Source organism: Salvia splendens, chromosome 16 (genome assembly GCF_004379255.2).
Source record: "Salvia splendens isolate huo1 chromosome 16, SspV2, whole genome shotgun sequence".
Classification (NCBI taxonomy): Eukaryota; Viridiplantae; Streptophyta; class Magnoliopsida; order Lamiales; family Lamiaceae; genus Salvia; species Salvia splendens.
Genome location: NC_056047.1, coordinates 6,058,093 through 6,073,838, shown reverse-complemented (window position 1 = coordinate 6,073,838; position 15,746 = coordinate 6,058,093). Strand labels below are relative to the sequence as shown.

The window sequence follows — 15,746 nt, the reverse complement described above, 5'->3', positions numbered from 1 at the left end:
CTCATAAAAATAGACAATCTTTCTATTTTGATCTGTCTCATAAAAGTTCATTTTTTTAACTTATATTTTCTATTTTAGCAATTATGTATTAAAACTTGTATCATTTAAAAAATCTTTATTTTTATGAGACGAATAGAGTAAGAAACATATAGTATATAATTAGAATCACTGAGAAAATGTTTAGTATGAAAGGGAGTACTTTATTCGATTAATTTGATTTCGAGAGAGGGGTTAAACTTAAACATATAGGTGGTCCAAACAATTACTACTATATTTTTCCACTACACACTAATTATATTATTTTGAAAGTGATTTTAATTATTGAGTTAGGCGAAAGTGGACTCTGGTTGGTGCAGTATCATGATTTCATAGGCGAAAGTTACAAGGTTCAATCAAACCAACTTTGCACCTTAATTAATTTCTTCATCCTGTGAAGTACTATAATGTTTTGGTTGCTTAATTTGGTATGATTCCAGGAAAAGGGTGAATAATTAGAAGGAATGGTCTTAAAAAGAATTTTAATTTGGCTAAATACGATATGACAAAAAATGATCGTCAATTTGAGCTAAACGAGCAAACACTCACTAACAGCGGGTGAGCAAGCAACCACTCGCTCAACCGCTGCCGAGACCAAAGCGCTGATCAGGCCGCTAAAAAAGCCCCTGTATCGCGAACACGTTTCTCCCCCCTTATTTGTGGGCGTTTTCACTTAGTTTTGTACCCCTACTTTTGTTCAAATACTTGAATGCTAAAAATCCATCATAGTTTGGATATTTGACTTATTATGAATGTGGTTGCCTAAGCTAAATCCCTAGATTAAATGGGCTTGTAGTGGATTGTTTTTATTTTAATTAATCACTTGTTTGAATGACTTTATCTCTTTGAGGGTGGCCTAAGGCTAATTTATTGAGAAACTAGGATTATGTGAAAACCTTCAACAAATGTAGTGGTACTATTTTAATTGACTTCAAATTTGAAATTGGAACTAAAATAATTCTTACAGGCGAGAGATTATCACATTCATAATAAGTTTTATTTTTTCTTATACATTTCAAGTTCATTTCTCTCTACATCGTCGAACTTCTTGATATTGAATCTAGAAAGTGTTTAACGGGTCTTGGTTAGTTGAAGAATCGAGAATTAGAGAGTCAATTTTCGATTCGATACCGGTGCCAAAAAAATTTCAAAACCGGTTCTTAACCACGAACCAGATTTTGATTTCAATTTTATATTTTATATTTATTATTCATAATAACTTATTCAAATTTCAAAATCTTAATTTCTTTTTTTAGTTGTATTGAATGCGATGTCAGATTTTGTATATTTATGATTAAAAGCAAAAGTTTTTTAAGTGTTTGTCAAAGGAGTAAAACCCTAGTACATCCAGCAATTCGTTAAATAAATCTAACTACCTCCAAATTATTACGATTTAATCATTTTTATAAATGCAAAGAATCAGTTTATATAGAATCTCCAAGTCGACGAAACACACAAACACATCATCTCTCACTCCAGCTGCTGCGGCGGCGGCACTCAGGTACCTCTCTCTCATTTCTTATATAATTCAAGTTCTCAACTAAGATCTCATTTTCCATGCTACCAAGAAAACGAAACAGACTTTCAAGTCGGAATGGAATGAGCTGAATAAGATTAAGATCCGCTTAACAAAAGGGGTTACTTTACGAATGAGATTAAATATCTTTAATTCTCCGTCTGTTTTTACATTGAATTATATCTATAGGATTTTGCATGCTCATGCAATGCAATCCAAGAGTTGATGCTCATGTTTTTACCAATTTGCATGCAAATTTGATTACTCTTCCTTTAGCAATGCAATATTGTTTGGGGTTTTATGTTTATTTCTCAATATTTTTCCTGAATTGCTTATTGTATTTCTCTTTGTTTCATCTAATTCTGAGTCTACTTTCCCTTTTTAAGATTTCCTCCATCTTTTCTAACTTGATAAATTTCAGAAATTTTCCACTTAATTCAGCTTTCTGTCACTTTTCATATTGTCCTTGTGTCTGTGTGTGTGTCTCTTGCATTTTCAACAGTAAGAGGATAGAGAAATTGAATTTCTATTTCCAATTTTGAATTTTCTCTTATGCAACTGTTTCTAAGTTGTTTCTCTATTTGTAAAAGTATTTTGGGAGTGATGTGGTTGAGACCATGTTGATTATGATTTCTGAATTCATATTAAACGAGCTTCTCGTGTGTGCTATGGAAGTCTACGCCGTAGGATTTCAGTTACTGTGGTAGAGTCGTACTGTCGTAGACACCAAGTCGAACCATCAACTATGTAAATTGCAACTTTGTTATGATCTTATCTTTGTTTTTACTTGGCAAGAACTATTGATTGATCTTATGCTACAAACTTCCTTCTGAATGAGGAAATAACAAATATATTTGCACCTTTGTCTTAGGGAATCTAATTGCTGGAGAGCATAAGCCCTCCAGATTAAGACACTAGCTTAATTAGGACATAGAGGATCTTTTGCCTAAAAATATGAAATTCAAGTCACACCGATATCATATGAGGACTGGTGGAAAGACCTTGAAGGGTCACTGTCTTCCTTTTTAGGAGATGCTACCATTGTTCCTTTCTGCAAATAGGTATTTGTTTGTGTATTGTCTAGGAACAGTACTTGCTGCCTCTGTCTTTTCATCGATCTTTTTGTCTTAAGTTGTGTGCTGGATTATTATTTTTCTTATATTTTGATTATCTAAAACGCCTTATAGTTAACGAATGGGAGAGCCATGTTTAACAGTTGATTGTTTTAATCTTGATATCTTTGAATCAGTTCAGTTAAGCTACCTTATCTTCTGCATTCTTGCTGTGCCCCGCTGGTTGTCCTGCTTGAGTTTTAACCAACATGTCCATCTCTGAGTGGTTCTGTTTGTTCAAACTTGTATATTTTGATAGCACAGTTTTTTTTTGTCATTGTTTTCCAATAGTTTTGTTCTTTTCAACATTTAGTATGACTCAAAGTGTGATACCTCTCATTCAGCTTACTTTAGAAGGTGTTTTGAAGTATCTCATTTCCTTTAGAAGGTGTTTTGAAGTTGATGGATTTTGACCTTCAAATTCCAATCTGGAAATGTTTAACTACCCCATCAGAATTTTATTCTCGGTGACTTCCAACCACCGTAGTTTCTGTTGATATTTGATGTTCAATAAATGCCTTCTGATTTCATCTTGTCATACCTCAGATTCAGTTTAGCTTTCTTCATCTCCTTTCGGTAAATTCCGTTTCTTGAGTTGCATACCTTATTTTTTCATGTACAGGCTAATGGATACTGGGGGTAACTCTTTACCATCTGGAGCAGACGGAACGAAAAGAAAAGTGTGCTACTTCTACGACCCTGAGGTTGGAAATTACTATTACGGCCAGGGTCATCCGATGAAGCCCCATAGAATGCGGATGACTCATGCTCTTCTTTCACAATACGGGTTGCTACAAAATATGCATGTTTTGAAGCCCAACCCTGCACGAGAGAAGGATCTTTGCAGGTTTCACGCAGACGATTATGTGTCTTTCTTGAGAAGAATCACCCCAGAGACGCAACAAGATCAAATGAGGCAGCTGAAGAGGTTCAATGTTGGAGAAGACTGCCCTGTTTTTGACGGCCTTTATAACTTCTGTCAGACTTACGCAGGAGGATCCATCGGTGGGGCCGTGAAGTTAAATCACGGACATTGTGACATTGCCATAAATTGGGCTGGCGGGTTGCACCATGCCAAAAAATGTGAGGCCTCTGGTTTCTGCTACGTCAACGATATAGTGCTTGCCATTTTGGAACTCCTTAAAACTCATGAGGTAACACACCCTTCTGTATTCAAACTCATTCGAAAATGCTTTGCTAAGTGTCGTACAAGATAAAAGAGACTTGTAAAGGATTATGGTTTGATCCTCTCGATCGGATCATGTTCTCATATCTATGTGGTATGTTCTCCTAATGCAGCGTGTTTTATACGTGGACATCGACATTCATCATGGTGATGGAGTTGAAGAGGCATTTTATATAACTGACAGAGTCATGACTGTTTCCTTTCATAAATTTGGAGATTATTTTCCTGGCACTGGGGACATAAGAGATTTTGGATTCGGAAAGGGGAAATATTACGCACTTAATGTTCCGTTGGATGATGGGATCGATGATGAAAGCTATCAATCCTTATTTAAGCCAATTATTAGTAAGGTAATGGAAGTTTTTAGGCCTGGGGCAGTGGTCTTACAATGTGGGGCTGATTCTCTATCCGGGGATAGGTTAGGCTGCTTCAATCTCTCGGTTAAAGGTCATGCAGAGTGCGTCAGATTTATGAGATCTTTCAACGTGCCCCTTCTTTTACTCGGTGGAGGTGGCTACACGATACGAAATGTTGCTCGTTGTTGGTGTTATGAGGTATGCTGTGTTTCTGTTACAAAAAGAGACAGAATCAATAGTCATCTTCTGTCGTTTGTTGAATGTCGTAATTTATTTCTGTTTTTTTTAGCAGACTGGAGTGGCACTTGGGGTGGAGGTCGATGATCAGATGCCACGGCATGAATATATAGAGTACTATGGCCCAGACTACAATCTCCATATTGCTCCGAGTAACATGGAAAACAAAAACTGCCGGGACATGCTCGAAGAAATAAGAGCAGAGCTTCTTATGAATCTGTCAAGGCTTCAGCATGCTCCAAGTGTCCAGTTTCAGGAGCGACCACCCAATACGGAACTACCTGAGGTATGTTCTTTCTACCGATGATTTATTCAGTCGTGAGGTTTTATCTCCATATCTTCTGTTTCAGTTACAATAGCTTTTTGTTTTTACCTTAATGAGTGATGATTCATTAACAAAACTAGTCACATGTCATTAAACATCTTTATTTCTATAATGTAACCACGCGATTTACATGTATGAACCAAAAATGGCATGTATGGTTATGTCAGTTCTCATAAAAGCTGTCGATGTAGGTTGACGAAGATGAAGAGGATAAAGATGAAAGACAGCATCCTGATTCTAACACAAACATTGACTATAGACGGTATAGTTCTTTTCTGTGCTAAAACACTTCCAATTTACTGCTTATCGTAATGTACGTTCTCTTTCTCCCGTATATACAGCAATCAAGCGCCTAGCAGGGTGAAGGTGGAATACGTTGAATCTGTGGCGAATGATAAGGTAATGTCTTCCATAAGCTCTCAATACGAAACATCAATCTGTGGTAGTTGAGATATTAGATCATCTGAAACTGTAACAGACTCTGTTTCATTGTCTAGAACGATGAGGGCGTGGATCAACTCGCTCGTAAGATACAATCAACACTTGAGCCTACAAGCTCTAAGGTACACACCATATACTTTGAATTCCTAATATGCAACTGTTTTGTGGCTTAGCAATCAGATTAGTTGCTGTTCTATATATGATCAGGGCTCAATGGCAGCTCCAGAAGAAGATTCCATGCAACATGATGGGCTCGGGAAGGAGAACTCGAGAACCCTAATCGATGAGCCTACCAAAATAGATCAACATTGATCATCACCAGCCTCGAAGGTTCACTAGAGCATGGAGAATAACCTTGGGTGGTCTAACGAAATATGTGTGCAATTCTTGGCTCAGTATGTGAGCAACTATTGATAATCTTGGAGGATTGGACCTTCTTCGATTCGAAAAGAAAATTGCTTGGTCGGGACTTAAGCCCCTCCGTGATTGGTTAATCGGGTCGAAAACTTCAACCCTCCTTCATATTATGAAAAGGAGCCGTTTGTGATTTATGCCATCTTATTGTTTATGGTTTATTTCATTTATTCTTTATAATTGTAATGTAATTTTAAGAGAACTGTAGTAAATAACTATGGCTTTGTACCTTCAAAGAAGATTTTGCGTCATATTCATAATAATAATTGCTGTACTTTATATTAAAGAAAATTTGATCATACATTTTTTTTATTTAATTAACATGTATGTATAAATCAGTACTCCTTTTCGTTTTTCAGTACTCCTTAAATTATATCTCAAACAAGTCCTATCATGGAGAAATGTGTATATAGTATGAATTAAGTATGTGAAAATAATGTCAAATAAAAATAATTAAGATTACAGAAAACCGCATTTAAGTCACGAGCTTATGTTATAATTTTTCCTTGAAATCTTCTATTCCATTTTTTGTCCCAGTTAGTTATGTATCACTTTCAATAAATAAAGGTTAACCAGGTTTGATCATACCCAATTATGAAATAAATAAATATTTTATCATTTAATTTTTATTTCTAGTTAATTACTGGTTATTAGAGCTAACTGTTATATAACTAAGATACAAAAGTATTTAATATGCTACAACTATTTCTATAACAAGTAGAAAAGGCTGCATGTATGACAAACTCCTACTACTAACTATTTTGTAATTTGAACATAGACTTTTGAAGTTGACAATGAAATAAATGATATTTCTTTTTCTGTAATTAGAACTCAACCCTATTTTCGGCCAACATTAAGCAGACATAATCTGAAATTGAACCAATTGATATTAGATTCGTACACAAATATTGAAATTTAAAATAGCCTTTGTTTAATTTGACCCACCACCATAGTTGATCGCGTTGGGTCACCGGCTATTTCCATCCACATTTTTGTCTAATATGATAGTAATTATGTTTTGGCACTATAGATCGAATTCAATTATCCCGTGACATTTTTTTGGTGGAATTGTACGTTTAGGATTTGGCAATCGAAAAAATCATATATTGATGTCACTAACGATGGGTTTAACAATATTGTCTATTGATGTCACTAATGATGGGTTTAACAATATTGTCTATTCATAAAGAGTAACGATATTGTTTCATTGAAAAACATAATGTTCTTCGGCGCCGTGAAGGGTCAACAACCAAATGTCAGGCTTACTATGATTTCATTTTCAGCAAATTTTATCACTTTCAACGGTCTTTTTATCTCTTCACTTGAATATCAGTAGTTTTTACATGTCTATTATGAAAGTGGATGTTTTTATGATTAACAGAGTAAAATGTCAATAAGGATTAGATTTAGAATGACCTTTAGCATTGCACATACATATTTAAACTAATAAACTATTGGTTGAAAGAAAATGCCTGACTAACTTAATTTCGTTTTATCATCTACGTTACACTTCTAAAGGTGGAACTAGCAAAATATTATCAAAAAGAAATTAGTCAAATTCCGCTTGAATTATTAGATTTTTACTTAGAATTAAATATTTAGGGGTTAAAATGTATTTCTGATGAAAATCTTGATCAACCTGTGAATTTATTTTAGAATAAAGCTACGTGGCCATATTATGGCCAACCATAAATTGATTTCAGTTTAATACTACTTGATTTTACTTTTATATCCTTTTCATTTTTTGTTGATCAGTATGTTACTGCTGCTCTTTCGTAGTTTTTGCTCAACTTATTACTACTGTCATTTCTTGATTGTTGCTCAACGTATACAGTAATTCGTGATATTAATGTGTTTTACATAATGAAATTCAAAGATAAGTACCAACTCACAAGTTCATTCACACGCATATAAGGTTATATCGGTAATTCTAATTTTTTATATATGTAAATGGACTAAATTAACTCTTTATATGACCATTTAGCATCACTCTATTTTTTTACTTTTTTGGAACATAAAATGTAATTAATGCTTACTTTAATTCAAATTTGAAAAACAATAGAGAGATAATTCAACTATAACAATAAAAAATTAAAAATGAGGCCGAAGACTAATAAAATCTTTTTAATTTAGTCATTAACTACATTTATTATTTTAATATATAATTAATACATTAAAATTACTAATATAATCTTATTTTGGTTGTACAAAATTTGGTTGTTTATTATCACTCAATTGCAATAATATAACTAAAAGTTGAATAATTAAAATAATAACATTAAAAGTTACATAATAGAAAAACAAAACTGAAAAGACTGAAAGTACATGTCATGAGTTTCTTATTGATTTAGCATGACTATATGCTAAATTTAATTATAAAAATATTAATCTCAAGACTTGGAACTTGGTATCAATATCTAAAGTTTTTTGAGAAAAATACAAAAAAATAAAAAAATAAAAAAACTTGGTATCAATATCTTATCCCTGAAATAGATTTTCGACATCAAAAAAGCACATTTGTGAAGCCAAAGATGACATGCTATTTCCATCTTAGGCCAATCGATCGGGCGTCTTTTCAAGTTCGGTGTGAATCTAATGAACTAGACAAAAATATAAATAAAAACTGCATTAAGAGCATCCGCAACGGTGGCGACGGTCGCCACCGCCGTCCGCGCCGCTGGCAAGGCGAAGGACCGCCGCCGCTGCGCTCGCGCCGCGCCAGCGAGCAGCTGACGTGGCGGCACGGGATTGGGCAACGGCATAGTCATTGCCTTCAAAAAAAAATTTTTATTTAAATCGGTTTTAATTAAAAAAACCGATAAAAAAAAAAAAATTCACTTCCCAAAAAAATTATAACCGTTTATTACTGTTTTTTACACTTTTTTTTTATTATTTTTTTATTTCCCCCCCCCAAAATACACACTTTCATCTATAAATACCCTCATTTTCACACAAAAAAATTCACATCAAACTACACAATTCTCATCTTCATTCTCCAATATCCATTCTCATCTTCATTCTCCCATATCCATTTTCATCTTCATTCTCTCATACCCTAACAATGTCCGGCCAAGGCGATGACAACCCGCCCTCTCACGGTTGGAACCCTCAATGGTTTGGGGGACAACCGTTTCCTAGTCCGGAAATGGAATATTCGGCCCCTCCTCTCACCCAAGATTCGGCCGTTCCGGGTGGCTACCGGCCATACCCAATCGACGACCAAGGTGCCTCCGAAGGGCGATACGGGTGGACACCGGAGCCTAGGTCGACCGCCCCTTCCCAAACTCCGACTCCTCCTACTCGCACCGGTGTCCGCACACCGTACACTCCGGCGGAGATGGATAAATTGTTCAAGGCGTACTTCGAAATCTCCGAAGATGCGGCGGTTGGCACGAACCAATCCGGCGATCACTTTTGGTGGCGCGTCTCTCGCCGGTACAATGCAAACCGACCGCCGGGAACGATCGAGCGCAACGAGAGTATGGTGCGCAACTGCATCGGCCGAGCCAACGAAGAAATTGGCAAGTTCAATGGCTATTTCCTCCAGGAGTCGCGGAATGCCGGGAGCGGCGGCGTAACATCCTCCTCTAGCGGCCCCTCCAAACGGTCAAGGTCGGTATCCCTATCCGACTCCGGCTCCGAAGAAGTGGCTAGCCAACTCGCAGGAGCTAACTTGGGTAGCCCCGACGCCGGACCAAGCGGTTCCCAACGCCGACCTCAAGGAAGGAATAAGGCGGCGGCCGACCGCCGGCGCTCCGCGACTCCATCGGCCCCCGCCCCCGAGCCCGCACCCTATGTTCCACCTCCACCCCCGAACAACTCGTTGTGGGCCCTTTTGGCCCAACTCAATATGGCCGATAGGTCAACTATGACCCCCACGCAACTTCAAACGCACGAGAACATGATATTGGGTCTCAAAAAACATTTGGGGTTGGTGCCGCCGGATGCGTAGTCTTCCTCGGGTAATATTAGCCAATAATCATGTAATTTTTTATTTTAGGAGTTTAATTATGTAATTTTTAATTTTTAGGATTTTAATTATGTAATTTTTAATTTTTAGGATTTTAATTATGTCTTTTTTATTTTATTTGTAATTTGTAATATTTATTGTGGTTTTTTAATGAATTTTAGTATTATGGAAATGTTTTTGTGTAATTGAATTTTAAATTAATTGTGCTCGTCCTTGCGGAAGAGCACAGCTGTGGGTGTTGTGTTCTTGCCAGAGAGCAGGCAGAAAAAGTGGGGTCGGGCCCACAACCGTGCCGCTGGCAAGAGCACGGTTGTGGATGCTCTAATGTTCTATTAAAAAGTTTCATCAAGCCATATTAAAGATTAGACTAAATTCATGTATTCACCATGCTGATCATTTTAGGGCATCCACATCTTGTACAACAAATAGGATCGAACCACGAAGTGACGGTATGGTCCGATCTGGCACGTTGAAGGTGTACGCGGACACACATAGAAAGCTTTAGAGGCTACATCTTTTTTTTTCCTTTTGCAATTTTTTTAAAATTTATATCAATTTTATGTAAATTCTTATACAAAAGTTTCTAATAATGAACAAAATTATCACATATATAATTACATTAAAAATAAAGTTTTTTAAAAATAGCCCTATCATTGATTGTTCCCGCGTCCACCTTGGTTGTAGGAGAGGGCAGAGAGCGCGGGATCGTATAGAAGTTTTCAGATTAAAATTTTAATAATACCTACTTTATAGTAATACTAATAGATGATATAAGTATTATAAATATACCTTAGAATATAGTTATAAAAAATATTGGGCATAAAAAAAATTTGTAAGCGGGTACAGATTGGAAAGTCAACCGAAAATTGAAATTGTTATCATATGTACATAATTTCGAAATTGTATTTCATATAAATTCAGAAGATTTGATTCATTTTTATTTTGGAAGGGGCATGCAAAATGACGTGTAATATCAATGCAACGTGGGGATTCGTCCCTTTCAAGCACACGTGAATTACTCGTGATGTTGTCTGTTTGTTTCGACCACAGAATTAATTATTAAAATCATTACAGTAAGCTGAAGTAGTTGAAAAATTAAATAATCATGAATATCTACAAATCTCCCAAAAATCTCTATTCGACTAGTCGCTGATTCGCACAATTTTCGTAATTGATTTCATGATATCGAAACCCACTTTACATATTCAATTCCAATGTGTTGTAACTTTACTCATAAAAATGCGTTACATTTTTTTTAAATATGAAAGTATTGCATTGAAAATATAGTTTTTTCATTTATAGTAACTTAACTTCAACCAAAGTAAGAATTCGAAGCTTAATGTCGCATTGCATGCATTCATCAGGTAAGAATCTAACTATTTTCAGCCATAGGTGGTGAAGATTTATTATCAGTACATCTTATTAAAAGATGGATATAACATCATAGTTAAAATCTCATGAAGGATGATTTTTTATTTCTACGAGTTATTATCAGTACATCTTATTTTTGCCTTCACCACCCCTTGCAGTGCGCTGCAAACAAAGCAGATAAGGTCTGCAAGTATATATAAATAATACTACAAACTATCATAAATTCCAAAAGTTAGAAGTATAAAAAATTCGCATCACATGCCATGATAGCATTGATGCCAGTTGCATACACAACTCAACACATAGTGTGCCTATTTAATGTTCATTCCATAAAAAATAGTTCCTGAAAAATACTACTCCATCAGATTTAATTTGATACAAATTTTAATATATAATTGGTAAAGTAAAAGAAATAGTTATATAAATAATAGTGTACGTAATATTAGTGAAGAATGTGCTTCACATCGTTAGTAGTGTAGGTAAATAAAATAATGTGTAGAATAATGTTGTTGTTTAACTATTCCAATATTAGAAAGTTTATACTTTTCAGAGACGGACTAATTAATAAATAAATAGTTCATACTTTTAAAAGACGGAAGGAAGGAGTCTCATTTTCTAAATCAAAATATTACTATTCCTAAAAAATATAGATATTTAATAATACAACTAAATATATTTATGTCTAATTTCTGATGAGTTTGATCCTCTATCACTTCTTTCCATTCGCTAAACATTTATTGACATTATTTTCATCAAATAAAAAACTAATAATAATAAAATAAAATATGCAATCACTACGTATTAAAATACAGTAAGTAAGGGCTTATAACACGTGGAAAATGCAATTTTGAAATAGCAAGAACGAAAATTAATATATTATATGGATTGAGACGTGGCAAAAAAAATACTGTTAAGCATAATATTGATTGGTAAACTGAGGAATTAGAAGTAAAAAAAAAGGTCGTCAATCGTCTTATTTATTGTCTTTCTATCGATAAGGCGTCTCTTATCTTGTCATGCGGCTACTCCTTTCTTAATTATCCAATAATTCAGTAATTTTATATTCCTTTTTCAAGATATCTATTTTTTATTGTTTACTTCCTTATCCACTTTGCTACTATCAATTTCTACATGAACCGAATAATGTCAATATTTAAAACTATGATTAATTCAATTTTTGACATAATAAATTCTTTTTCCATTTAAAACTTTGTGCAATAGCTAAAACATTTTCATATATGCAACCAATATACTAATACTCCTATTATACAATTGATAATTATAGGATATTGAAATTAAGGTAGAATGCAGTTGAAAACCGTGTGGTCGAAAGTCGAAATTGAATATCTCTCCATACAAAAGCGAATGTGTGTTTGTACGATTGTACAAGTTCTCGTATTACATGAAGTGTGCAAGTGTATTAGCCTAGTAGTAAAGTGGTTAAAGTTGAGGCTAAAAGACTGGTGTTAGTCTACTATGAAGCAGCCTTTAAATTTTGATTATTATGCAAAATTCTGTATACTTTGACATTTTGTTGAGACGTGATGCAAATGCAGACGAGATGACAAGTCACAACTCCAGCACTATAATTGTAAAAAATCATGGATTAAATATGCCCGGTCAATGGATTTTGACCAAATAATAAATGTGACGAGACATTTAATTTTGTGAAATTAAATGACATAGCGTCGATCTACATTTTACGTAGGTAAATGTAGTATATTCACTTTCTCAAATCCGATTTCCGGTGAGTGAGAAATAGTGGATTAAAGTTGGGCATAATTAGCTTTTAATTAAAGCTTGGAGATGGAGCTTAGGGAATAATTAACTAGTGTTAATTATCCCACATTGGAGGATTAACACATCTTTAATGTGTATAAATTAAGTGACTTTATGTTACTTAATAATTATAGTGGACCAAGATGGGTGAAAGAGCCCACACGCGCGCACACGCGCGCGCCGCCGCCGCCCGCCCGAGCCCGAGCCCGAGCCCGTGCCCGTGCCCGTGCCCGTGCCCGTGCCCGTGCTCGCGGGCGCGGGCCGCGGGCCTCGGGCCCGGGCCCGAGCCCGATCCCGAGCCCGATCTCGATCCCGATCCCGATCTCGATCTCGATCTTGGACTTGGATCTTGGCAATTGGTCTTTGGGCTTGGTGCTTGGCCCAAACTATTCTTTTTGGACCACCGCCGAGTCAGCAATCCAAGTGGCTTGACACGTCGTCAAGCGAGGCACAGTCACGGTTGCCACGTGAGAAATCCACACGCTCCACACACGGATGGCACACTCCTGCCACACGTCTGTAACCGACGTCGGTTACGAATTGCCATGATGACAGCCATCATGGCTGTTGACCCCCTGCAGTGGACTGAGCCTATAAATAGGCCAGCCATTCCATGCATCACTACACAATTCAAAAAGCATTCTGCATCATAAGCTCTCTCCCTCTCCCTGCATAGTTTTTTCTGTCGAAGCTCTGCCCTCTCCTCCATCCAGTTCGCCGGAGCTCTGTTGATTGCGGTGCTGCATCAATAGAGACGTAGCCGTTTTACCTTTGGGGACGACACGCCAAACCGAAGAGCACTACCGGGGCGTATCTCGTCTTGCGGGAAGAGGCCTCCTCGACTCGGCTAATCACACTGGTTTAGTAGTTTCGATTATACGTTGTATTTTTAAGTTCAGTTCTTCCTTTCTTTTCTTTTGGGTTGTATTACGCCCGGTAGTTATCTTTGTAATCCCAGAAACCAACAATAAATAAGAGCCCCGATTCAGAAATCCTAGTACAAAAAACTTGAAGAAGCATTTCAATGGAATCATCCATTTCCTCATCCAATGGAAGCATCGGGCGGTGGTGAACAAGGAGAGGGTTCGGAGATCTTCGTGAACCCTAATGAGGACAAGGTGGTGAGGCCCCCCGAGCAGCTTCTGCTTTCGGGGGCTGAGGCCCCCACACGCCTGTACCCGGACTTCAAATGGTCCGATTTGAGGGATTTCACCCAAAATCACTATAGGGCCGACACTTCTACGCTCCAACACTTTGTCAGCTGGCTTTCAAATAAGAGACAACCTTAGATATATATTTCATTTTCCGACTTTTGTCGTGTTGCACTCTCTCTACTAGTTTAATTAATAAATCTATGTATGTAATTTAAGTAGTTGCGTTGTGTTGTATGTGTATATGTGATTTGAGGTCGTGCTTATCTTTTTCTGTTTATTTATTTTTGTTATTTTCTGCATTTGTGTATTAGGTTCTGGATTCGACTGCCTTTTGTACTATTGTATGGATTGAATCTTGGCAATGAATTGTGATGTATCTCATTGATTAATGTGTGTATAGTTTTTTGGGGTTTTGTTTGATGTTGATTTGTGTTGTGGCGCTTGGGACTGTGGAGAAGTTGTGGTAGCATGATGTGGTAAATGGATTTGGAGTTTTGCTATCAATGTATACCAAGAAACTTCGAGTTGTAACTTATATCAATGATATGAGTTTGGCTTTATTATACCCTTTATAAATGCTAAGTCAATTATTATGAAAATTTTGTTTCAACCACAATGTTCGTAAAGAAATGTATAAAATGTGGAGGAATAATTGAAGGATGAAGTTGATTGGTTAACTCATAATTCTTTAATAAATTTGAATAAGGTTGAAGGGTGTGTCCTAGTTCTCACGTTACAATGGCGTGATTGTATCGTCTTCATGAGGTGTAGTAGTGGTCCCACAGCATATACGGTGAATTGATTTAATTTATATTATATTATATAATATATATATATATATATATATATATATATATATAGGGGTGCGTTATATTGATAACCTCTAAATATCGTAATAACCCTATAACTAAATCTGGACCGCATATTTTTAAAATCACGTGGTTGAGATTCAAACTTAGATTTACTTCATAAAAAAAGGCGGAGGGGTAAAACTGTCATTTCGCTCATTTAATTTCTGAATTTCGCCAAATATCACGTAAAATGATACAATGATAAAATGATATGTTTATTGCATAGAATGATAGTTTTGCCGGATAGAATGATACTCTGAGTTGATAAAATGATACTATGAGTTGATAAAATGATACTCTGAATTTCGCCAAATATCACGTAAAATGATAAAATGATAGGTTTATTGGATAGAATGATAGTTTTGCCGGATAGAATGATACTATGAGTTGATAAAATGATACTCTTGACTGATAAAATGATACTCACAGCAGATAGAATGATACTCTGAATCAGTCACTTAGATTTTATCAGTCAAGAGTATCATTTTATCAACTCATAGTATCATTCTATCCGGCAAAACTATCATTCTATCCAATAAACCTATCATTTTATCATTTTACGTGATATTTGGCGAAATTCAGAGTATCATTTTATCAATCAAGAGTATCATTCTATCCGGCAAAACTATCATTCTATGCAATAAACCTAACATAATCGGCACAATACATAATATACAAACCTACAAAGCAGTAAACGTACTCCCTCCGTCCCGCACTACTCGCACTTATTTCCTTTTTGGGCGTCCCAAGTTACTTGCACTCTTTCCATTTTTAGTAAAAAATTTCACCTACAGCCGTCATTTTTTACTTTCCTATACACTCATTCCTTAATCTCCGAGCCGAAAAGGAAATGAGCGAGTAGCCCGGGACGGAGGGAGTATCATTTTATCAACTCAGAGTATCATTTTTATAAGGTTTCTGTCATTTTATCCGCTTAGATTATCATTTTATCAGGTAAAAGTATCATTTTATTAAACAAAAATGTCATTTTATACACC

General features: G+C 35.9%; 1 protein-coding gene across 4 annotated transcripts; it reads left to right on the top strand.

Annotated features, from left to right (window-relative positions):
* The first annotated feature begins 1,634 nt into the window (after window positions 1–1,634).
* On the top strand, window positions 1,635–5,909 carry LOC121769926 (histone deacetylase 19-like). Of its 4 annotated transcripts, XM_042166710.1 has the most exons (9): window positions 1,635–1,673; window positions 2,424–2,613; window positions 3,287–3,818; window positions 3,964–4,404; window positions 4,496–4,729; window positions 4,960–5,030; window positions 5,110–5,167; window positions 5,266–5,331; window positions 5,417–5,909. In XM_042166710.1, exons 2-9 carry the CDS (start codon window positions 2,585–2,587, stop codon window positions 5,519–5,521), a joined length of 1,536 nt encoding a protein of 511 aa, XP_042022644.1. In that variant the 5' UTR covers window positions 1,635–1,673; window positions 2,424–2,584; the 3' UTR covers window positions 5,522–5,909. The 4 variants fall into 4 exon arrangements, 3 of the variants coding, with proteins under 3 accessions (XP_042022644.1, XP_042022645.1, XP_042022643.1); XR_006043715.1 differs by lacking the exon at window positions 1,635–1,673 and having other exon boundaries at window positions 2,140–2,613; window positions 5,247–5,331; window positions 5,417–5,466; XM_042166711.1 differs by lacking the exon at window positions 1,635–1,673 and having other exon boundaries at window positions 2,140–2,613; window positions 4,499–4,729.
* The last annotated feature ends 9,837 nt before the right edge of the window (window positions 5,910–15,746 follow it).

Coding starts and splice junctions, on each gene's coding strand:
- LOC121769926 (XM_042166710.1), top strand. CDS start 2,585: ATGCTACCATTGTTCCTTTCTGCAAATAG. Junction 5,168..5,265: donor AATCTGTGGCGAATGATAAG/GTAATGTCTTCC, acceptor TTCATTGTCTAG/AACGATGAGGGCGTGGATCA. Junction 5,332..5,416: donor TTGAGCCTACAAGCTCTAAG/GTACACACCATA, acceptor ATATATGATCAG/GGCTCAATGGCAGCTCCAGA.